General features: G+C 41.5%; 1 protein-coding gene across 2 annotated transcripts in view; it reads left to right on the top strand.

Annotated features, from left to right (window-relative positions):
- The first annotated feature begins 2,172 nt into the window (after positions 1-2,172).
- LOC102191962 (adenylate cyclase 9) overlaps positions 2,173-25,461 on the top strand; it is a 45,961-nt gene continuing 22,672 nt past the window's right edge. For both annotated transcript variants that reach the window (XM_005743658.1, XM_005743657.1), the window contains exons 1-2: positions 2,173-2,233; positions 3,010-7,063. In XM_005743658.1, the coding sequence (XP_005743715.1) occupies positions 5,224-7,063 (1,840 nt within the window). In that variant the 5' untranslated portion in view covers positions 2,173-2,233; positions 3,010-5,223. The remainder of the gene's footprint in view (positions 2,234-3,009; positions 7,064-25,461) is intronic.

Raw genomic sequence — 25,461 nt, 5'->3', positions numbered from 1 at the left:
TACGGTTATCTATCAATTTAACTTCATTTTTATCTGTATAGTGCCAGTTCATAGATCATAGAATATTCGAGGAAGAACTCCAACACTCAGGCAATCGTATATGAGCAAATATTTGGCAACAGTGGGGAGCAAAATGTCCATTTTAACAGGAAGACCTCCGGCATTGGTTGCACTGTAGGGCCTTGTACTGTCTCTTTATTGTAGAAGTCTGTTTTGTTTGGAGTGGTTTTCAGTTTTGCAATTTTGCACTCAGACTGGGAGAAACACAAATTTATCCCAGTGTGTTTTAATACAGCTGGAATGACAAATAAAGTGAACTTGAAGTTGAACTCAGTGGAACTGTAGTCAGAGAGGGACAGGCATCTGCTCTTTGGGGGTAAGGGGGAAAAAAGACAGAAAAGTGGAGCATAGACAGACCACAGTTTGATGATGATGAAGTGAAAAATCAGGGGATCACTGCGTGTGCACTTCACTGCAACAGCACCACACATTTCCTTATAAAATATCAGGATAATCTATCCAGCAGTTGCTGAGATATTTCGAGTCGAGCAGTGTGGTGGGGTGACGCAGATTAATGGACTGACTTTGCCATATGACAATAGCGAGGCTAAGAATGTCTTTATTTTAGGCTTTTCAAAAGTGGGATATATTTAAAGGTAAACGTTTACATCATGCTGATTGTCGCCGCAGTTTTAGCACCTTGCTGTGAAAAGTCACAACAACAAAAATGTATTTTCACCCTTCCAGGCCTACTGCTCACACCGAGCTCTATTAGAAGAGCTTAATTTCCCTGCTGTGGTCAATATGCAAAAGCAGCCATGTTTACGGTACAGTGCAAACTCACCTATGCATGTGCTCCACATCCTCATCTGTGTTTGAGCATAATCTGTGTTTGCTGAGTTGACAGACGGGACCGTGCACAGTGTCAGCGCAGACTTATCAGCGTAGCTTTATCAGCTCTTCAAACAGGCCTCTCTCGTAAGCTCTTGAACACAAGCATGCACACGCCACCCACATGCCATACACACACACTTCAGAGGGCAACTTGCTTCAATTCAAAGTTAAAACGTAATTGCTTCTTTAAAGATTCACAAATACATTAAATAAGCATAATAAACATTTATTACCTTGTTTATCATATTCTTATTCACGTGCGGCTCAACGCTTATTTGATTTAGCTGCAGTGAACACAGTGTGGTGCACAATAGCAAAGCACACGTTACTGATCCTTGACAGTCAACACACCTTAGACATAAGAAAAATACATTTGATATTAATCCACAAACTTGCCGTGGATAATTGCTATTGTGTCAAATGTCAAAGTTGTTGAACCACTTTTCAATGACTTTTGCAAAAGTCCTTAATTCCCTAATTCATACATATTGTAGTCAATTTGATTGGTGTGAATTTAAGCCCTGCTACTGTGGTTACACAGTTGCCCAGCATGGTTTCAAATTTAGCATTACTGTACTTCTTAACTTAAGACGAATGTAATGTGATTCTGATCTGATCTGATTGCACTGCAAACATTAGTAATTTACAACTGGAAAAAGGTGCTAGATTTCATATTTTCCTACACATCAGACTAATCTGAAGAGTTTGGTTGCTGGACTCTACAAATATAGATGTGGATCAGGATGCACAAGTTAGGCACTGAGAGCAGTTCATTTGTTTCAAAGACAAAGTAAGACGTTCTGCTACTATCAGACAGGATGTACAAGGTCTACCCAGAACAAAAAATGTTGTATTTTATAGTATAACCCAATATTGAATACGGGTTTTAGTGTCCCACATGCATACCGTCATGTCAAACCCATTCCCCCCTATTTAAGGCCAGCATTGAAGTAATTAACTGTCGGTTTAATCAATGGTAATTATAGGAAAGACTGCCATATTTGATCTTCTAACCTGAAAACTTGACTCATCTGAAGTTCCAGTCAACAGACACATCAGATATGACGGAGTGTGGTGCAGGATATCCACAGTCAGGAAATGATATTTCAAGCAAAACAAAAAAGGAACCACGCCGATTAATATCTTGTTCTTCTGTGGGTGTTACTGTAATTAATGCTTTATAAGCGCAAACTGTTAATTTAACAGCGCTTGTTAAGCGCGTGAAGAGGCGTGGAAGATAATCACTCAGAAAACATTCAGTTATTCCCTCTGACCAGACGCAGCGAAGCTTCGTACTTATTTATGGAAACCACCAATCAACAAACACTGATCGAGGAAGGTAACAGAGTCTAGCTTAAAGTGATCAATCTGGTTTGGCAATTGTGTCGTATTATTATGGTAAATTAAGATCACTTTTAAAAGGTTTGTTGCTGCCTGTAACCTTGATATGAGGTTAATTATACTTTAGCTTTTAGCTTAATGTGAGTGCTGACTAATATTGGAAAACTTATGTTATTTGATTAGTTATTTGAGTTACTTATTTTCCAGTTAAATACATAAAAACCAAGTACTTGTAATAAAGTGTTACTGTAGCTATATATCTATTACATTTATAACATTTTTGTATGGTTCCTTTTAATGAAGAACATTAAAACTGGCTTAACTTGGAAACTAGGCCAGGCAACGACAGCATACCTTTCTGGGTTTTTTTTGATAAATGATATTTCTGTTTGTGAAGAAGCAAATTGTTTTTTGTTTTGTTTTTTAACTGAAACCGCCACAAACACTGCCATGGACAAAATACCGTTAAGGTACTATATTTATTTAGGTGTAAGTGGTGCGCTGCTTTTATTGTGAAAACCTGCTGCCCCCCACCTCTCCCCAGCTTTAAACGTTTGTTCTTTTTTTTTTTTATCTTTAACTTACAAAATGTTGTTCGTGCGTTTTTAAGTGATCCTGTTTCTATCCCGTGTTTTTTTCGGAGTCACTATCCTTTACAGAGCAGCGAGGTGAAGTTTTTTTTTGGAGGGGGGGTGAAAAATGTTTTACTGTCTTTGCGTTTCTTGAAAAGCAAGACCGGAAACTATGTTTTTTAAACTGTGGTTTGCTTTACAGGCTCCTCGGTCACAACCAGCACACCAGCTGGGGCGAGGATTTCAGTCACAGCGAAGACCCCTGGAAGCTGCAGGAGAGGAGATACCACGTTCGCCTGGATAAGACCGCGAAAGCAGCCACAAACCTGTATGTGTTTATATCCACCACACCAACTCCAGCAGAGAGCTTTATCAGGAGGGGGGGAGAGAAAGGGTGGCACCAACGACGGACGGAAGAGGACGCACCACAGCCAGAGCGCACAGTGTTGTGTTTGTTGGACACACACATGCCAGCGAAAACTAGCACTATCCAGACCTAAGGAATTGCTTGAGATTAGAAGTCACCGCTGTTTGGTGGGTGGGTTTTTTTTAATCCCACCGAGGAGATCCAAGGGTTTTCTGTATTGCTCTGGGGATTTTCGCCTTCTTTGCTCTAAGGGAATGCGAGGGGAGGAAATCCAGCCTCAGCTCCAAATATCTAGAGACTCTTAACTGGGTCTCCTCTCCAAACGCAGGAAATACGGCCTGGGATAAAAGTTTGGGAGCTTTTTGGAAAGTGGAGGAGGTTTGTGGCTGACGACTTGCACACGTTTTGCGACTTTTTAAAACCGGGAACGTTTTCTGCTTTTGGCGCTTCTGGTTTTCTACAGAGGAGGTAGAAGAAAAGCATTAAGATGTTACACGCTGTCGGTGTTGTTATTTGCAACAGTTTTGATCATCACTATTTATAGACCAGCCTGTTCCGACCGAGGGTGTTCCTCATAGCTGTATGTTTTGCCAACTGCGCGCAACAAGTTGCAGACACTCCCAGCTGAGGCAAACCTACGCTAATTTGGGCCAGCGGATGATAGCCTATTTTCTGCTCTTCTCTGTTCTGATCATGCGTCTTTGAATAGCGCATACCCCCTCCCCGAGCCCCTCTTTGGAAGGCAGAGGGGAAACAAACGGTGGAGATCCGGAGAGGGAGTTCAGGAAAGGACGGGGCTGGATCCGTGGGAATAGGCCTGCCTGTCAGGCCTCTTATGATCTGGGTTTTGGACTGGACAGGACTGCGAAATAACTCGGAGTGGAATATTTGCAAGGGCCCGCTGTAAAGATAAAAGGGGAATATATGGGAATAAGAAATGCAAATCCTTAGCAGCCTGAGCCATGCAATGACAGTGGATGTAGTGGAAGGTAAAGCCGCATTCATTACAGAGCTCAAACTTTAAAAAGGAAATAAGGGAATTAAACGTTTGCCCTTATTTTAGGCAAACGAGAATTTAAATATTTAGTACTTAAAAACATACATTCTGTGTAAAGGGAGAATAAAGCTCATACATTACTTTTTTGAAAACAGTTTACTTCTTTTGATCCTTTATAATGAGGGAATTTAAAGTGTCCACGCGTTTTTGTGTCAGCACTACTTGTTCATAACACAGATTTTAGGGTTTTTTGTTGTTGTTTTTAAACAAGGAGTGTAAAGGGATCATTTATCCGCATGTTGTGGAGATAAGAAGGGACAGAGTAACTTTTGTAGCCAGACGCCTGTTGACAGTCTAAATCTAGCATCTGCTCACACAATGAAACATTCGCCTTGAATGCTTTTCCCCCTACCAAACAAACAGTGCTATTGTGGAATGAGGGAACTCGTAAGGGTTTTTTTCCCTAACGGCATCTAACTGTAATGTCAGTAGTACCGAAATATTGCGCACACTCAGAGGAGGTCATTTCCAGTCATGTAACGACAGGGCCGACTTGATAAAGGCACAAAAACAGATGCATCACTAAAGGCTCCTTTCCGAGAAGGATGTTCTATTCAGGAGGCAGAAAGAGTGATGACGGTGTTTTTACCGCAGCTGGAGAGAAAGCCGGGCTCATACCCAGAGCCTCTTTGGAGAAGGATACATGTAATGTGAGTACTGACGCAAACCCGGGGTCGGATAATGGACTGCTCAAGAAACTGGAACGGCGCGTCTTATGTGAGTGAGTGTGCGGGCTGCTGCGTGCGTAGCAAATACGTCTGTCCCGTGCTCACCGTTCATGCAGTGTGATTATTCCAACAAACACCTTTGCTCTCGCTTCCCCTCTGTCTGCCTGTTTGTCACTCCATCACCGCCGCCTCCTCCCTTCTCCGCGTGCCACTTGTGCACACACGGCGCCCACGCACCGCGTCTAATTGCCTGAGCAATCATCGGGAGATATCAACATAAAATATTAATATCTGACACCTCGTCTCCGCGTCACACCAGTCAATATGGCCACTCTACAGCATCATCGGCAGCTTCTTATGCGTGACACGGAGGTGGCATGCGACTCCAGCGGGGACGGCGCCGTGACAGTGCGGATTACCAACAGCGCGCCACGTGTGCATCAACATGAGCCCCTGAGGGCTGCCAACAGTGGGGGAGGAGGGGCTGCTGCCCGTGGGGCTGTGAATAAAACGAACCCTAACACCCACAAATGCAGCATCTCCTCCAGCTGCAGCTCGGCAGACTCCAGACCGGCTGTGACCTCCACATCCAGGGTTCACAGGAAGGTACCGCAACTGTTTGAACGCTCTGCTGCTCAGTGCTGGGACCCCAAGTTCGACTCTCCCATCCTGGAGGAGGCGTGCCAAGAGAGGTGCTTTCCTCAGACCCAGCGGCAGTTCCGTTATGTGCTGTTCTACCTGGCAGTAGCATCTGTGGTCTGGGGGGTGTACTTTGGGGTCAGAAGTGACTGCTGCAACCCCGTCACCTTCCTAACCCCTACAGCCTTCTTTTTAGTCTTACTAGTGCTCCTTTTTTTGTTTACTTTCACAAAGTCATACACGTTGCTGTACAACCAAACCTCCTTGCTCCTGATAGCGTTTACCTTCGCCATCACATTAGCTCCACAGATACAAACCGATGGCTACACTGGGCTGGAGAGGGCCGGTGGTGGGAATGCCTCACATCCCTCACAGGACAGCACACCAGTATGTTCATCCCCTTGTATTTCCTCTGTGGGAACCTTTTCTTTGTGCATGGAGGTGCTGTTGATTTTATATAGTGTCCTCCATGTCCGCCTATATGCCTCTGTGATGTTGGGGCTGCTGTATTCTATATTATTTGAGGCATTAGGATGGCTGCCGTTCCTTCAAAAGACTTCTGACACTCTCCGTTGGCTGGGACCCGCCAAAGCTCTGCTCCATTTGTGTGCCCATGTGATTGGCATCCATTTGTTCATTATGTCAGACGTGCGTTCTCGCAGCACGTTTCTCAAAGTGGGCCAGGCTATCATGCATGGCAAGGACTTAGAGGTGGAGAAGGCCTTGAAGGAGCGCATGATCCACTCAGTCATGCCGCGACCGGTCGCAGACGAGCTGATGAAGCAGGGGGACGATGAGGGTGGTGGTGAGAACTCTGGAAAGAGATATTCCTCTGGTGCCTGCTCAGCCTCAGCAGTTTCAGTGAGTGGCGGTGGGGGCAGTGGAGCTTCACAATCCCAAAGTGTCACAAACTCCAAGAATAACCCCCACAACAATCACAAACGCAAAAAGACCTCAATCCCTAGTGGGCAGATAATATTTAGGCCTTTCAACATGAAACGCATGGACCCTGTCAGCATCCTTTTCGCAGACATTGTGGGTTTTACCAAAATGTCTGCCAACAAGTCGGCACCGGCCTTGGTGGGCCTTCTCAATGACCTTTTTGGACGTTTCGACAGGCTCTGTGAGCTAACCTGTTGTGAAAAGATCAGCACTCTGGGTGATTGCTATTACTGCGTAGCAGGCTGCCCTGAGCCCAGACCGGACCACGCCTACTGCTGTGTAGAGATGGGCTTAGGCATGATCCAGGCCATCGAGCAGTTCTGCCAGGAGACACGTGAGACGGTCAGCATGCGCGTTGGAGTCCATACAGGCACCGTCCTGTGTGGGATTCTTGGAATAAAACGCTTTAAATTTGACGTATGGTCAAATGATGTCAATTTGGCTAACTTGATGGAGCAACTGGGTGTGGCAGGAAAGGTTCACCTATCAGGAGCCACTGTGGGATTCCTGGATGACCGTTACCTGAGAGAAGATGGACGTGTGGCAGAGAGAGCTGGGCCGAGCGTGATGGAGAAACTGAAGGGTAAGTGGTTGTTCAACTTTCTTTGCATGACAGTCACACAGAGAGGGTTGCTGCCTTTGAATTCTGCTTAGACATGGATTATTATTTTAGAAGATATATTAACAAATTAAAGATTACCAGTTGGTTTATCTTCAAAGTTCTTTGAGTTTGTAACATTTGCTCTGAACACTGGACTGGGATAAAGAGCTAATTAGCTGCTAAACAGCAGGGAGAGCGGGCTATCACATTTCAATAAATTCATACAGGTGGAAGCTTGAGAGCTAACTAATCTTAGCACTTGGTCATTGCGAATGAGTAGGGTCAGTGCATGTCTAGACAGCACTAAAATATGTTATCTGACCAGTTATTCCTGTTGAAACAATCTACCAGCAGAAGTGGGAGATCAACCTTAAAGACTAAGAGATTAGAGCACCAGGAAGAGAGACAAGTTTTGGTTTCTATCAGTTGGATGTCATTCAAGTAGTAGTCAGTTAATATGTTGTCTCTGCACGTGGGATTTTTGACTAAACCACTGCAATACATTTAAACTCTTATACAGCATTCAATGCATATTTATAATGTCACGTTGTTGCTCAAGGACATATATCACCCTCTCCATCAATACCCTAATTATGACAGTAATGGTTTTGTGGGGATAAAAGTGCTATTTGGGAGCACAAGTCTGCAGACAGAGTCTTGTGTTATTGTGATTAGAACCTTTTAATCTCCCAAAACAACAAATGGATTTGAAGTCCTCACTACAGGCAGGAAACTTGCATAATATTGACATAAATGGATGCTTGTGGCACAAGGGTAACAGGATAGGTATTGGCATATACAGCAGAGATGGCTTAGATTTGTGAGCGTGACTGATACACAAAGTTTATGTTTGATCAAGCAGTTCCCATGAAGTCAAACAAGGTCAACGTGGCTGCACAAATCAGGCACTCTTTATTTAAACCCAGTTTCTAACCATCTGTTTTGTGCTCCTCAAAGTAAAGAACCTCCATACGTGACTTTTGTTTTCTCAGCGCTCTCAGTCAGTGCTGTGTTTGCTGCATATTTCTGCCTGTGTTTGGGATTTGTTGTCGCGGTCGGGCAGCAGGAGCTGGAGATAGCGGTTGATAATAGCAGGACTGGCTGGCTTTACTGTTCTGAGGCAGGTATTCTGTTGGAATCCTCTGGATTAAGCAGGTGTTCATCGTCGTGTGACCACCATTTGTAGGAAAAGGAGGTGATAGGATGGAAAGACTAGACAGACAGCAGAGAAAGGGTTAAAAGTATGGGACGAAATTGAAGCTTTATGCAACCTGTTCAGCGTTTACAGGGTTTGGAGTCCATGAGTAAATGATTTATAAAGTTTGCTGAGGAAAAAAATGTATAGGAATTTTTTTGTTCTTGGTGGTTTAGGAATCTCAGCAATTCATACAGTGGGGTTAGCGGGATTAAAGAGCAGGATATTTTATTAAGTCCAGTTAGTTGCAATAGATTGCTTAGTCATTCATCATGTGAAAAATAAACAGTGATTGTCACAGCCTCCCAAATACCAATGCTCGAGCCTTTTCTCTGCTGGTGGTGGTTTGATTAAGTTAGGACTCTTAAGACAAAGCATGACAGACTTCTTTCATAATTTTTGATAATTAAAAAATGATAAATTGTGATAATATGACACATAACCACCGGACATATCTTTTCCTATAGACACACAGAGTGTGTCTCAATAGTCTGCCGAAAGCGGCATCAGTGGAACTAATCTATCCAGCAGGGAATTCCTCGTGGGCCGTCTAATCTTGGGTTGCTTGTGAAAAGAGACTGTCTGTTCTATTGTCAGGCCTTATGTCAGAGCGTATTCACACTTGGCTCTAAATGGTGCCATCACTTTCTATTTCTAGACTGGCGAACAGTGACAACATGAGATATTGACAAGCAGCTTTTGTTGAGGGAGAGAAAAGTGGAGAATGACATCTAGTTTCCTTCTGAAACAGAAACCGTTTCCTTCCTTCAGGGAGAGAGATGAGAATAACAGTTTGCTTCTGTTGCATAGAGAAAGAGATGGGTTTTTTTTGTTTGTTTTTTGTTTTTAAAAGAGCAAAAAACGAGAGCCTAGATCCAGACTGGATTTTTAGAGATTGTGCTGATATGGATAAACTGACAGAAATTGCATTTGTACATAATCAATATGTAGTTTTAAAAAAGGAAATGCGTTAATTAACGTCCCAGCTATGTATTTTACAAACAGCTTAATGAATCATCTGCTCAGCTGTGATGCATACTCTGCTGCCGACAGTGCCAGGTGAAATGCATTTGGAACTACTCAGATTACAGCAATTTTCACGGTTTTCCGGTACGTCCGGTTCAGGATCATTTCCACAGTTATCCTTTCTCATGAGTAGCACAGAGCAGGAAGTAGTCTGCTTAAGATGTAGTCACATTAATGCAAACAATCCATGTGGTTTAGGGAGGGAGGGAAGGGAGCTGCCTGGATAAAGCGTGCAGGAAACGTCCACACGCTAGCAGCAAATGTAACAAAATTCACACCTTTGCACATCTTCTGCACTTTTAAATCACTTAGACTTGAGAGCTGGCAAGATGAAGACCAGCTAATCAGGCAACATTTGACATTTCTGTTCTCATCTGCATGTTCGGAGCTGCAGTGCATGTGTGATTGCAGAGCAGTGATACTATCTGTAAATTACCCACCAGCATCTTTTTATGCATTTTGTTCTGTGCAGTGGTGCACATCGACGTGTTTGTGTTTCAGAGAATCTCAATGTAGAAACTTTTATTGAGAAATATTGTGTGAATATTAGATTGGAGAAAAAGGCAGGTAATGAGAAAGGTAAGAATCGGCAAGCTAACCAACTTTTGTAGCTTTTCCCAGTGTTCGTTTTCTCACCTTAAACCAGATATTTGTAAAGCTGCCAGAATATTGTGCTCTTTAAGACATCTTTGACTCTGAAGTTAAACTGTTGCAACTGCTGTAGCCAAATGTTCCCATTTGGACATTTTTCTCAATTTATTGTGTAGTTATGGCCTCTCTCATCTTCATTCGGTCACTGTCTCCAAGCTAGCTTTTTCTGATATACTGCTTATTGACTTACTGTGAAATGCTAACTGAGCTGTCCCATTTCTCAACGTTCCCTTTGTTATCCATACGCCTCAATTTCAAACACACAACCCTAGTCAGTTATTGGGTTTGAAAATAGGTTACAGAGTAGTTATTAATCCCCGGTACCTTTAATCTCAGACAGTTGCGAAACTGAGATTTTATGATTCACGGTGTCCGTTCTCCTTGTCTGACACGAGTGATTAATTCTGTGCGTTTCTTCGGTGTTCTCTGTCTGTAAGCTGCGTTTCCCCCTCCTCTTCACCCCATGTCGGGGTCTTCTTCCCTTTCATGTACCGCATCTCTCCCTCTGCTTTGCCTCATCCTCACTGTGTAACACATTCATTGCCTCAGTCTCCCACCTGTCACCCAGGCCTGTACATGTGGTCCTGTTGTGTAACAGTGCTTTAGTGCTGTCTGCTGTCTGTCTTTAGTCACAGCTTTGCTATAGATCCTTCGCTAGGCTGAATGAGCCGGCTCCGGTGTCATGCTTCCATTCATTCTCTCTCACTGAAACACCACTTGCCATGCTCTCCTTTACAAATACACAGCCTGTATCAGAAATGCAGTTTGTGCAATGGATGACGCAGCTGCAAATCACATCTCAGTGCACCATGAGGAATCTGTTTTCTTTACAACTTGCCTTACTTGAAAGAAGAAGAAGAAGTCATAATTTTTTAACTATGTGGTAGTTATAGCAGCGCTTCTTAAGTTACCAGTAATAAAGTTGAAGCGCTTTCACGTCCTGCGTCCTGCATCCTGCACTTTGGGTCCAAATCCTCCCTCCAGCTCAGTGGTACATGACAATTTCCATTTACCTTTGCTCATTTGATGCATATCTATTCACACCCACAACTGAAAAGCTCCAAAACTACAGCAACTTTCTATTAAAGCCCATTAGGCCTGTGTGTGCTGCTGTATTTCTTTCCTGTGCATGTGTGGTTTTTTTCTGCTTGACCTTTTTGATGTTATTGTTCGTGCTGTCAGATTTTACACGCAGTTTATTTCCAGCGAGATGATTTTTGCATTCTCAATTTTCCTGCTTCGCCTCGTATTTAAATCCTGCTTGTGTCACTGATTGCTCTGCTCAAATGCTCGTGCCGCCTCCGTCCTCTCTAATCCAGGCCTGCCATATCTCTTTTAGCTTCAAGCACACAAACACACTCAGATTTCACTGCAGGTGGTGAGGGAAGCACATTTCTGTCGCGTATTCGTGTTTAGCCAGTTTCTTTATCCCTGCTTTACCTCTTGCGCTAATGCGCAATGTTTTTCCTTTACAGTACAATACAGCAGCCTGTTATACGTCTGCTAGACTCAAGGTATCAGCCTTGAACTGTTCTCATGGTATCATGGCGTAGCACTAGCGCCTTTTCAGTTTCGATTTGCGTCTAAACTTGGTGCCCGTGTGTATACATATTTGTGTGCTTGCACGTGTATACATGCAAGCTGCATGCATTTGGCTTTTTTCCACACACGCTCGCACACATATTTACAAACTGGTCCATCCTACTCTTGCATGGAGTTTCAGTGGAAAGTCCATGCCCTCAGGCTGATTAGTCTTTGCTAAATCAAACATGTCACCTAAATATGCAGTTGCAAACAGCAGATCCTTAGCCGTACCAGGCCAGCCCTAGTGTGTCACGGGGCTGTCCGTTTGTATTCTTTTCACTATACTTGGCGTCAACCACTGTTTTCTGGAGGTAAAGGTGACTGGCTCATTTTCAGCATTTCTATTAATCTCAGATCTTACATGCTAGCAAAATCATTTACTGTGAAAGCCACCGTGCACGTTCCTCCTATCTGTCTCAACACGATCGGGGTATTCATGGGTCAAGTGACAAAAGAAGTTCCAAATCTCATGCAAATACGTTCAAAAGCTGCCCAGGCAGTGACTTTCACACTATGTCAAAACAAGCTTTCCTTGGCTCATTAATTACATGTAATGTATATGAACTCCATTTGAGCTGTTTCAGTTTAAAACCATGGTGTTTTCAAGCCTTACTGGAACACTTGAACAGTGATTTAATTAGTTAGAGTTTTGCCAGTATAAAGAAGTATATTCTGGATTTGCTGATCATTTAGCTGATCAGTAAAATAACACACAAAAAACCCCAACAACAACCAACACTAAAACCCCCCTAAACAACATCACTGAACATTTATCAGGCACGCACATGTATTGATGAAATGTCTGGTGTGGTAGATAATTAACCATTAAAAACTGCTTTATAAATTGACAGTATGATAAAAGGATCATTATTGAAACCAGTCTTTGCACAAAAGAACCACGACAGCTGCACAGGCCAAAGAGTATTTCATGCTTTCGCTAAGTAGCTGCAGTTTCTCAGCTGTTAATCCTGATTTTTTGATTTTTAACAAAACCTGTCAGGAGGAGATGATCAGTAACACAGAGACAGAAACACACAGCAGTGCTCTCGCTGCCACGTTATAATTTGCTCTGCTCTTCAGATCTTCACCCTTCATTGGGAGCTACATCACCGCGCTAGCTAGCCAAACAAAACGTGGGCTTGTGCTTCCGCCTGTGTGTGTTTTACAGTAAAGATAAGAAATGGCTGATCAAAGTCTTTGTGTCTTATGTACACAGAGGTGCTTTTACTGTACACATCAGTTTATCACTCACAGGTGAACTCAGGTTGCCGGGGTGGCTTTAAAACTCTGTGTGTTTGTTCATCTCTTTCTCTTAGAAAATCTTTTTTTGTCTCATTTCATCTGCTTTTGCAAGGCTCTCTCATGGTATCGTCACGTGCATCACCTCGATCTGTTTGTTTGGAGGAATGCGTTCACTGTAAGGTTCAAAGGTCACTTGAAATCACTTCTCTAGGTGGTCTTCCAAGCGGCTCCGTGTCTTTCGGTATCCACTGCGTATGATAAAAGTGATAAGTACAAAAGTACAGTAACGTTAGAGCTGAAAACAAAGGAAAAACTAGGTCTATATATATTTTAATAAACGTATGGGCATATAACCACTTTTACTACTTAATGTTTTTACTCTAGGTGTGACAGACATTGCAGGCAATTAAAGAGGACCAGGGCTTATGCTTATCACTCACTAATCCTGTAAGTCCCATAAAGTATGAACCTGGAGTATGAAACGCTTTATGGGACTTGATGGTGGTAACATACTAGTAAAAACAGTTCTGATTTAATTCCTCTAGCCTCTTTAAATGCTAATCTACTGAAATCCTTGGCAGCAGCACTATTTTGATACTTATATTATTACTTATAGGATTTGCACATTCGCCTAACAAGAGAAAAGATGCTCTGTTTGATCCTGAGAGGAGCCACAAATCCCTTTGGAGTTATGTGAGGAAGAACATGTGGCATAAAAGTCTGCCAAATCAAATCAGTTACCTGCAGTGGCGACCACATTTATGAAGCAGCTAAAAGTAGCTTCTTCTTGTTATTTGGGACTGTTTGTTAGGTGTGGTGTAGTGTTTGACCACAGGGGGATGTATGCAGTGAAAAACTTGTAGTTTCTGTATGTAGAGCTCTTTTTTTTTTCAGACACAGGCTCCAAAATCAGTCTTTTAATTGGAAATATCAAACATTTCACTTATGATATGTTTTTTTCCTTTGAAAAACTTTACAGATTATTTGTTATGTTTTCATTTTAGGAAGTTTACATTGATTTCTGACACATGTTCTAAACTACTTAAAAAAATAATTTTCCAACTATTTCATCAACTCTTTTGTTTGCTGATTGGCTCTCACGCAGGAGGTCGGTCCCTCCTGGATAATCTAACCTCAAAATAGTCATGTTTTACGTCACGTTGGACCGCACTTTGGTGGTTCAAATCCACCATCAGGCCGGGGCCTTTCTGTGTGCAGTTTGGATGTTCTCCCAGTGGCTGCGTGACTTCTCTCCAGGTAGTACACCTTGTTCCCAAAGTCTAAAGCCATGCCATGAGTGGGTCAGGTTAATCGGTGACTTTAAATTGGCTGTAAGTGTGAATGCGAGTATGAGTGGTTGTCTGTCTCTTTGTATTGGCCATGCAACAGGCTGTCGACCGGTTCAGGGTGCACCCTGCCTCTTGCCCCATGGTAGCTTTAATTGTATAAGCAGAAGAAAATGAATGGATGGACGCATGAAGCTGGACATGACTGTGAGATGTGTATCTGACTGAGAACCTAAAGAAAATATCTTCGATTCATATGGTAGCAACAGTCAGTCACAAAGTAGTGAAGCCCTCCTGTTTTACTGTAACTAGAATCATAAACTGCAAAATGAGATCATACTGTACTGAGGAAGACTCTAAACTTCTAAAATTCATTTTAAAGATGTTTACTGAAATAATAAAGCAATTTTCTCATAGACTTCCGTATAGTCAGGGTTCTTCTTGCAGCCTGTGGTGGCCTTTAAAAAGAATTTGATCTTCTTCATCGGCTTCATTTTTCACACCTGGAGTCAAATATGTACATCCTTGAAATATAGTATGGAAGCAACACTGCAGGCATGGATGGGGAAAAATATGATCCAAGTGAAACTAAGCTGAACGAGTGAGATTTTTGTAGGCGTAGCAAATCAGTTTGTCCTGATAAAGCTGTGTGTGCGTGTTTTAGTTCATATTACTACTTTTTTAAATTAAAAATAATTTTCAGTTGACACCTGATGAAGTTTAGCATAATGTAAAGACGTTCAAAGCCGAAAAGCATTACCAGCGTGACGCTGCTCTGCTCTCCAGTCTTGTACATGCACAAATTGCTCAGAAATGACTTGCAAAATGGTCTCCTGCAGTATTATATTAAGTACATCCTAATTCCATTACCATTAATGCTCTGTGTGTCCCAGAGAGAGAAATGATGTTGTAGATCTGATAGTAAATCATAATGTAACTCTGACTGTCAGGAGCTAATGAACCAGCAGAATATAATAGGAGCAGGACCTTTCTACAGATGGTCTTCTTTGTCTCGATTCTAACAGAAACACAGTTTCCCTTCCTTCTAACGTCTGAATGACCTGTAATAACGCTCTGTTATCCTCTGCATCTGTTTCTTTAAATAGATCTGTAGTAACAGTTAGTTTTCCCTCACCCAGGCAGCTGTCTAATCACCTTGCTGTTATTCAAACAACCGGCTTATTTCACTAGAAGTTTGTATTTCCATTGCCCAAGAATGACATGACTCAAACGTGTATGTGTGTGTGTTCAGTGTTGATAAGCGTGCCCGGCCCTGTCCTAGTCTGATTGCAGATGTATAGCAAACACAAACATGCATTTGTACATGTACATGTACTTAAATTAAACTATGAAGTCAACCTGTATTAGAAGTAAATAAATCTAATTCTAACTCGAACCATTATAACCCAACAGCGAGATGTTTGAAAGTAGCCAAAACATCCTCCACTCTGTGTTTTAAAAATCAAACTGGTCCTCAAGAAGACTACACACACAGACACACACAACTACATTTAATCTATAACTAGTCTTTTCTACGACCTACACCTTACTCAGGAGTCACCTGCATAGCTCTGTCCATCGTGAGTCCATCATGTATTTGTGTGTTTGCACATGCCCGTGTTCATATTTGAGCTTCAGTGGAGCTTTACCTAACAGCGTTGGCACACGTTGCGCTGTCTTTACATTTGGTGTATGTTTGCCTGCGTTTAGCTCATATCCAGAAGTCTTCAGCATGATCACATGAAGCCATGTGACGGTGCTAGAATATGACTTGTTGATTGTTTTTGTTGGTTTTTTACTTCATGCAAAGGTGCCACCCTTTGTGTGAAGTACAAAGGGTGGCATATAGTGAAATAGCTAGCACAGCTTAAAGTGGAGACTAAAAATGTCAACATTAGGTAGAGATTGATAAAGCTGGCTTGTGTAAACACAAGAATCGTGTGAAAACACAATAAAAATCCCGCTCTTTATCAGTCCAGGTGTTTGGGGACGAAATTCCGATGAATTCGTTCAGAGGCACACAAGAAATGTGGGAGGACTCGGAGTGTAGATGATAACATTTATTATGTTCTGTGACCGGGTTTAAGCCATTGATATCATGGTTATGTGGTAAGATGCAGTTCGTGCCATCAGACCCTGAGAGGTTTTGCCTTGTCATGATCATCCCTTTCACCATTGAATGGTAGATTGCCATAATAATTCACTTTCTGGGGGCAAAGGCCTACCTGACACTCCTGCCTCGCTGTTACTAATTGACCAGCTCAAAGAGATTTTATGACTGGTAGAATCGCAAAAATTGAACGTGTTCACGTTGGCGCGTGGCTCAAGGTTGTGCCATGGACATCTGCGGACTTTCATTTAGGGTTTGCACACGACACAATAATATGTCTAATTTACCTGCTAGTTATTCTGCTCTTTATGTCTGTTTGTGTAATCTGACAGCTGTTTAAAATTCCACATTCGTAGCAGCTGCGCGTGTCAGTTTGGCAGCATCGTGGTTTGCCTCTACTGCCCTGTGAGTGTGTGTGTGTGTCTGTGTGTGTGTGTGCCGGCTATGGTTTGCTGGAGTGGTGCTGTGTTAAACGGCTGTTCTGAATAATAGATACGGAGCGCAGCCCCTAGCCTGTTAAAAAATCCATGAGCTTCCGTTGCACTGGTTTATAAAAGCCGAAGTGCTTGGAGAAAAAGAGTTTATAGCCTGTGAGGGGAACAGGCAGAATAAGATTTGGGCAGTCACATCCCAGATATGTCAAGGCATGAGCAAAGAATGGAAGGCAAACACTTTGCTCAACTGTTTGACTGGCACATTGTACTGCAGGCAAGGTTTTGTGTAGATGTGTATTTTTTTCCTTTTTAAGTGTGTAAAATGTTCTTTTTAAATATCACAGCTGCAATGGAAAAAGACAGGGAGGCATTACATTCTGGCTTTTACAGTTTTCTGTTTTAATTGAATGAATTCAAAGAAGTTTTGGATTTGACATATTTAGGACCGCTGTGTTTTACTTTCCACTGTATGCTACATACATAGTGTTCCCTATGTATTCAATGAGTCATTTGAACGATCACATATTATGAGATGTTGTCACAGACACATCATTCATCCGTTTAAAAAACAAAAATAGCAAACACCCCTGGATGCAGAGCCACTAACTCAGTTAAAAATAGCAAATGAGTTGTTTAAGGTTAGGCTACAAACAAAAGCATCTATAAGCTTGAGTCTCAGTTTATTCTGCCTCTGACATTGCCGCGCTATAAAGCCACTGGGATAAGTCGCTGTTACTCAATGTTTTCAATGTTTTCAATGTTGTAATTAGTGAAAATAAAGTAATTTTTAACAACAAAAACAGATTTTTCGTGCCTGGGTTTTGTATGTTTCTGATGGCACGTGGGTCAAAATGACCTGCAAGCATAATTATAGAGACACGGTGCAAGCACTCCACAACACAGTATCCACAGTCAGAATAATTTCACTGAGTAAAAGAAAGGAAAACTCGCATTAGTAGTTACAGTTAAGTAAAAAAAAAAAAAGGCAATCTGTAGAAGATTTCCATCTGTTCAACAAAGGATCTGATTTGCTGGGTGTGGCGACTTTTCGCTAACCTGCCAAGTTCAGTCAATAATTTCCTTTGTTTCCCAACATGCCCTTTGGTCACATAGAAGACGTGACTGCAGGTGTGAGACCTTGAGAATTAGCATATCCAATTACGGAGAAGCGAGAAGTGCATACATACACATAAGTTACATAAGTTATGAGTTACTGAGTGTTTTCTTAAAACACTTGTTTGTTGTACCCAAAATAGCCAGTGGTTCATAGAAAGATGGGCCTAGCTTCTAAGCCAGCCATGGTCTTTCTGTATGGCGTTCACATGTCATCCTTGTTTACAGCTTTGCTCAGGTTTCTCCTGCCATTTAAAAACACGTTCATGCCACGTATAACGGTGCCGGACACTCCCACAAAGGAGATTCTCAGTTTTCAGAGTTTCACTTTCTGGTTACCTTCACAAAGGAGGTTCTGTTTTTGCATGCATGTCTTTCTGTCTGTAAACAAGTGATCTCGAAAAGCTTTGAATGAAATCTGATGAAACTTTGTATGAATATAGAGTGGAGTCATGTTAACAACCCCTTCATTTCTGCTTATATCCACCAAGGCCTTTAGGGTAAACCTAATGATCTATTGGTAGAAAATGGATTAAAAATCATTATAACATAGAAACTATGAATTTTACAAGTGTGGTGTGTGTTGTCAACTATATAGAAAGCACCATATAAAGATGTAAAATATCATGTCACATTTGACCTCTGACCTTTCCTTTAGTGTCAATAGATATATCTGAATGTCAAAGTGATAATAATGTTATATAAGGAACAATGAAATGAATGCTACAGATGTATTAAATGCACATAAATCATGAAAACAACAATTATCTATTGTTTTTATTGAGCCAATAACAAAAGCCTACAAATATGTTTAAAAAGAACAAAGAAGACAAATTGATTGTACACAAAATACAATTCTTTTTCCTTAGAAGTAAATACTGCCCAGACAGTGAGCTGTTTTAGTGGAGGTTTGCCACTGAACAACAACATGGCAGAAGTTCTTTTTCCAAATATCTTTTTAATAGCCTTCAAAAAACCTGTATCAGTAAAATCATACTATAATAGGAATGCAAAGTGGCGTCCCTTGGTGGTCTGTGGAAAGAGAGAGTTGTGTGACATCAGTGGAAAGAGAAAAAGAGGGAGGGGAAAAAGAAGAGAGGGAGCATATTCTGTGGTTATGACCTTTTCCCAAGGATTTCCCACAAACTAGCTTTGGGCAGCAAGGAGGTGTGTATGTGTCTTTGTGACTGTGTGACTGGACATTGTGAATCTATGGCAGATAGCAGAATGATTCACTCTGTGCAACAGTTGTTCTCTGTAGTGTTGCAAGTCAAGTTCATTTGCACCAGAAGCAGATAAGATCTCACGGAGACAATAAATATCTGTCACCGCACTGCATGTGTTTTGCATTAGGTTTAACCACCACACTATGGAGTCAAGATTAGTATGTGCCCATCCGTGTGCGCATGCATTAAAAAAAACACACACACAAAAAAGTGATGCATCAGTCGTCATCAGCTCTCCCGAGCAAGACCAAGGTTGGTCATTTCTTCCTCAAGGACTTTCCTCTGCCGCTGAACAGCAACCTCCCCGGGCGAAACTCAAGAGACTCTGCGAAGTGAGACACTTAAATGCCTTTTAACAGCTGTGTGTGCGTGATTGTATGTTTATCAGAGTGACGCAGTGGCAGTTGGAGTGCGTCACTTTTCCTGTCAACCCGCTGTACTGCATGCCGCGCACTCACACACTTGTAGGACCTCCTGATTGTGGCGCAAACAAACTGCGGGTGATGAAAATGCTAATATGTTTTCTTAAAACACGATGTTAATAGGAAATCCCCATGACCCCAACCTTAATCTGTTAATGCCAACTCCAAAATATGTAAATGAAAAAACAAAGTCAACATTTTGTTTTGTTTGTCAGACTTTTACAACTTTTCCTGATTAGACCAATTTAGAAATATGCGAACAAACCCTTGGGCGACGGGACCAAGGTCTCGTGTTTGACCAAAACCAGAGAAGAAACCCACCAGGGTCCCTATAGACGCTTTATTAAATCCCAGCAATGACATTTAAAAGATCAAGGAGGTGGTGCAAAGGAAAAGAAATGGATGAAGCAGAGGGAGAGAGTGAGGAACTCCCTGGACTAAAATGATGGCACAAAAGAGGGAAGGGAGGAGGGATAGAGGGATGGATGAGAGGGAGGAATGGGAGGGTATTTGAAGGAGGATCGTGTGAGAGCCTCATCCCTCGGTTCCATCAGCGTGTCCAAATATGGAGGCTTCTGCTATTGTCGAGCCCTGTTCTCAAGACCCGCCACGGACCAGGGAGAAAACTGGAGGATAGGAAAGGGAAGGGCTGGAGAGGGGAAGAGTGAGCGGTGGGAGAAAGTTGAAGGCAGACAGCTGAAAAAAAAGGGAAAGAACAAGACAGCAGAGACGAGGCAGATCAACTATAAAAATAGGTAGCGAGAGGTGCTGCGAGATGTAAGGTCTGGCGAGACAAAGGAGAAGAAGTTGAAGGTGAACGTGAATAAAATTGGACAGTTGGAGGATAAATCTATGAAAGGGGGAAACAAGTTTAAATCTGTTTTTAGCTCTGGATTTGTTTATTTCTGATTGTTCAAGCAGCAAAATGAAAGAATGAGAAAACAAAGAACGATGGAAGTTCTTTAATTAGTCTGCTGAAGTGTCTCCATCCCTCTTTTGTATTCACATACGTTCACTTCTCTGTGTGTGGGACCAGAGGGGAGTCAGCGACCTTTGGGTCACTGTTTTGATCATGTGGTTGGAAGTTGCCATAAAGTCAAAGGTCATTTGTCAGGAAGTAGTGAGTTGGGAATGAGCCATCTCTCTGGGGATGGTCTGAAATGTCAGATGTAGTTTTAAAACATTTGCCCAGACATTTGTCTCGGTATGCTTGTTGCACACTTGTACACATTTTTTGGATCGAGTCTGTCTCGATTCATGTTTACGTTTGTGCTTACGAATTGTAGAACTACCTTTCAGGAGTTTATCTTTATATGTACTGAGGGTGTGTATCAATGCAAAGCTGCAAAATCATTCAGCCTGTATGTACGAGCAAATCATTGTGCTGTATGACATCGGAAAGTGAAAAAGGCCATCACAATTTATCAAAGTCGCCATGTTGGTCTCCATTTTGAAAATAGTGGCCAAAACTGATTTCACCGTCCTGCCTGATCGCATTTTATGTATGCGGCTCGAGACCAGCCACGTAAAATAATTTAAAAATTACAGATATCTCTAGCTAACCATTTCACATTTGTACATGTGTATTATCTCTTTTGAATTACGTCTTTCTCATCTTCCTCTTCCATTCCTGTCCCCCTCTCCTTCCTTCCACATCATCCTCTTCCTCCTCACCTCAACACTCATCTCCTGAACTGAAGTCAAGGCTCTAACAAGCAAAAATTTGCACAAATATGTTTATTTATCGGCCCAATCACTTAGTGTCAGATGATTATACATCTGACCCTCCTGTCACCAGCTTGTCAGGTACTGTTAGGCCAAAGCAGCAACTTTTACCGACACAAAAGTTCAGGAGGTCTTCAACAAATCACCTTAGTAGGATTGTGCACTTGAATTGGTTGGGGTAAGAAGACAGTATTCATTTGACTGCAATCTGACATCTAGCAGTGGTATTTTACACACTGTATCTTTAAAATTAGGCTCTAAAATATTTGTATTTATATTCCATATAATTATTTGTCATTTAAATTGTTAAATTAAATACACTGTGCGTCACATCATAGGAGAATTCCCCTGGGATAAGCATTGGTTCCTGGTCCAGGTGTTTTCAAAGAAGGACTAAGTTCCTGGGGAATTTGCCATTTTTCCAAGTACTACTAACTGCACAGGGAGTAGTACTTCTGGAGTACGTCATAGAAATCTCTTCTCTTCAAAGGTATACTACAGGACTTTATAAACACAAAATTCAAACTATTGAGCATCCGCCATTGTAACAGTATATATAGTGTAAATAATGAAAGAGTGCAGTAGGTGCTCTTTAATGTTGATAGAGTAACGCGTTTATATGTGTGCCAGTGTCAGGGAGTTGGGAGTCTGTTTTCTGGAGAGTAATTTTCTGTGTGTGCATGTGTGTGTTTGTGTAGCACGTGTGTGTTTGTGTAGCACGTGTGTGTTTGTGTAGGTGAGTATGTGTAGCCATGATGTGTATGGGCTTCAAGTGTGCATGTGGAATGTGACGACTCAGCTTTACTTCCTCTCCATTCATCTTCGTGTCTCACTGATTGATTAATTGATTCATGCCTGTGTGGATCTGGTCTGGTAAAACCAGCCGTGCACGTGTGTTAAGAAGTTGGGAGATGGTTTCTAATGTATGAGACTATAAGGGAAAAGAGCAATCGTACTGCATTGCATTACCTTCGATGAGTCATACGCTTAGAAAATGGTACTTTTGTGTGTGCATGTTAGTTTGATTCATCCACTTTATGTGTCTCCCACATGGAGATGCTGCATATTTCCTGAATACGGTATACGCTAAGGAGGTAAGATATGCAAAAAAAATAAAGTTGTTTTTGTTTTTGGTTATTATAAATGTTATGTCATCTGGTCAGTTGTGTCATTTTTAAGTTAAAGTTGCGTGTTAATACAGCTGTAAAACTAAGAAACTTGTCATAAACAAGGCATAGCAGATAGCAAACTGAAAGTAGCTGTTGCTTTATGTGTCAACACTACCGTCATATGTGGTTAGTTTTGACATTGCGTGTTGCAAATATTTTCCTTGACCACACTGGTACATTTCGGCCTTCTCATTAGGATGTCCATTCATTCTTAAATAATTTTAGGGTCCAAACAAAAGCCACAAGGAGCTTAAGAGACACGTTATACTGTTACAAAACATAATTGAATTCATAAAGAAGCTAGTCCAGCTAATACAGGAGGAGATAACATCGGAGCTGCTAATGTAAAATCTCATTTGCTGTGTTGTGATTTATTTATTTGTGTGTTAGTTTATGATTTAGCAGTCTTTAGCAGGCTTTAACCTCAATAAGTGGGTTCAATGTGTGTTAAGGTCATCTAATGCAGATCTATTAAATAAAAAAAACAAACATTATGAAACGATGCATGGACAGATTGTGAAAGGATGAATAATAATAAAGTAATAATTATTGAAACCCACAGTTCGGTTTGTGTCCTTTTTTTTAACCACAGGCCTGAACATTTGATCGCAATTAGAACATGAAGCGAAAACAAACTAGAATATTCTGATGTATTCCCAATGTATTTACCAGTTCTGTTACCTGAATGATCTGAAAACATTGCAACACAGCTTCACATGGCTATCACGGAAGATGTAATCACGACGAGCTCTGAGTTGTTGCATCTCTGATGTGTGCACGCGTTTCTCTGTGCGTTTGTTCGTGCTTCGATAAATTGGAAGTTTGTGCAGAAAACAACAACAACTGGGTTTTATCCTACATGCAGTGCCAGCACGTCTTATCTTATCTGGCTCTATAATTAAAAAAAGAAAATCTTTTGAGTCTTGTAACATACATCAAATGTTGTTTGATGTTAATTGACAAAGAACAGACAACATTCTTGGGAGTTGGGGGGCGGGGGTGGTTGCTGGACAGATGTAATTTTCTGTTGCAGCAATGCACGCACAGAGTTTGAAATGTTTGTTATGAAAATCATTGACGATGGCTTAGTCTGGAAAAATTATATGCGAAAGGAGACTAAAGAGGAAGAAACTTTAAGATATCCTGCCACGTAATTTAGGTTGGTCAGGTTCTTAACTCTGTTAGATGTCTAGGTATATGGCTAAGTGTTTACAGCATGAGCATTGTGGTGTTTTTGTATGTGTGGTTGTAGTATGTGTAGCTGTCCCCAGCTGAACCCTTTCTGCTCCAGGCAGCTGGTCTGAATAAATCAATAAAGCCCGTTGAGCTGCATTGAGGCTTAGAGTACTGGTGTCAGTTTCTCCCAGAGTGCTGCCTTTACAGAGCCTGTAGAAGATCAATAGACAGACACGTAGTAGTGTGCTGCCCTTAGAAAGCAGTAGATACTCATACCTTTGAATCCATGCGCACAACTATCAACCTGCTGTGCACTTTACTGCTGGAAAACTTCATCTTTTCACTGTCTGTTATGTCAAGCGTTTAACTGCCTCAAGGTTTGTTTTAGACTTTCAAGCACGCTGTTGACAACGTTTGAAATCTGAAATGGAAGAAGACAAGGAATGCGGATTATGCCAGGCATTGTGAGGCTCAGTGGCCTTCAAAATACTCTAGGTCGATTTCACCATCTTTACAATCTGTGTGCCGCTTGCTAGTGCCTGTTTTTGAGTTGTCCGTATCTTTGTCTGTAGCATGTCAGCGTTTTTGTTATGAAGAAGGCACGTCGGAGTAAGAAGGAGATTCACAAAATAGATGTTCGTCTATCTAAACTCTTTAAATTAACCAGTTATTAACACTGGTGCAGTTCCTATTAATACAAGTCAAAATGTCTCCTTCTTATAGATGCAGATGGAACACAAATTTTCAAAGTTTCCACCGAGACCACTCTTGTTTACCGGTTATGTAATCAGATTTACTGACTGGTTTCTCTGCCAATTCAGTACAGTTGGAGTTTTCTTGGTGTCAGACTGATGCATCTTAAGGAATTTCTTGGCTTCTCATCTATGAAAAATGAAAGTGTGTTACTAAGCTTGTGGGCCAACTGCCTCCAGAAGAGCTTTTAGCCTCATTGACATAGATTCTGGGCACAGGCTTTTAAAACCTCACTAGGGTGATGAATGATATGTTTCCAAAAGGCATTCCCTCATTTGGTGTTCTGACGCAAAGAGTGCTTTCTAGTATTGCAGTCAGAAATCTTCTTTAGTTGAGGTCAGGTTACGAAATGTTGATTGCGCAGTGCAAAGCATTTAATTCACATAATTTTAATCCACGAAACCATCAGTCATTGTGTTTCTTAATATTTTTTTTATTATTTGGTTCCGATTTAGGCTCGTTGTCTAAATGATCCATCCAAGTCCCACGTCACTGTTGTACAAATTATTCATACATAAAGTAACACAGATTCTTGTAGTTGAGTAGCACAGGGTGAGGACACTGACTGGTTCAAGGGCCCAAAATAAAGCACAGGACACTCGAATGATTAAATTAGTTTAACAGAATGATTTTTATGATGATAAGAAGCTTAATAACAAGTTTTGGTGAAACTGCAACTCACATCTGTTGGTTCAAATCTCTAAATAGAGAATTTTTGCATCTTACAGTGGATTAAAACCCTATAAAGCTATTATACATCTAATAATAAAATTAGTTCAGCCAATACCGTTATCAGTTGGAAGTTTTCTTAGACTTTTATCAAAAGCAACCGGTTAGAAAAAGAAATTGATACCTAGGTATTAGTGTCAGTTGTACCAATACAGTATCTGTTACGGCCCCAGCTGGGCCTGCTGTGATTTTGACTCTGTGTGGGTGTGTCCACCGTCTCTCCCACCTTAGGTGCCACGCTTTTGTGCAGCTGACTCTACTCAGAAATTAGGCCAGAGTACTTAAGGCCAGAGAAAGGCGAGCTCTAGTACCAGAGAGTTTGTGCAGCTTGTGAACTGTGTGTGTGCGGCTTTTGTTTGCTGGCCAACTTCTGGGTTTCGTTTTTTTTTTTTAAGAGTACTGGCTATCAGCTTGTCCGTCTCTTTCATTTTAATTATTCATAAATAAAAAACTTGAATAATTTAGCTTTACTTTACACCATCCCTTGGACTTTTTAGAGGAACGTAAAAATTTTGTATCCACATTTCGCTCCATTAGAC

The sequence above is a fragment of the Pundamilia nyererei genome, unplaced genomic scaffold, assembly GCF_000239375.1.
Source record: "Pundamilia nyererei isolate P.nyererei 1_Seehausen unplaced genomic scaffold, PunNye1.0 scaffold00134, whole genome shotgun sequence".
NCBI classification, from domain to species: domain Eukaryota; kingdom Metazoa; phylum Chordata; class Actinopteri; order Cichliformes; family Cichlidae; genus Pundamilia; species Pundamilia nyererei.
The sequence above is the reverse complement of the archived record's forward strand: the minus strand, read 5'-3'. Positions and strand labels throughout refer to the sequence as shown.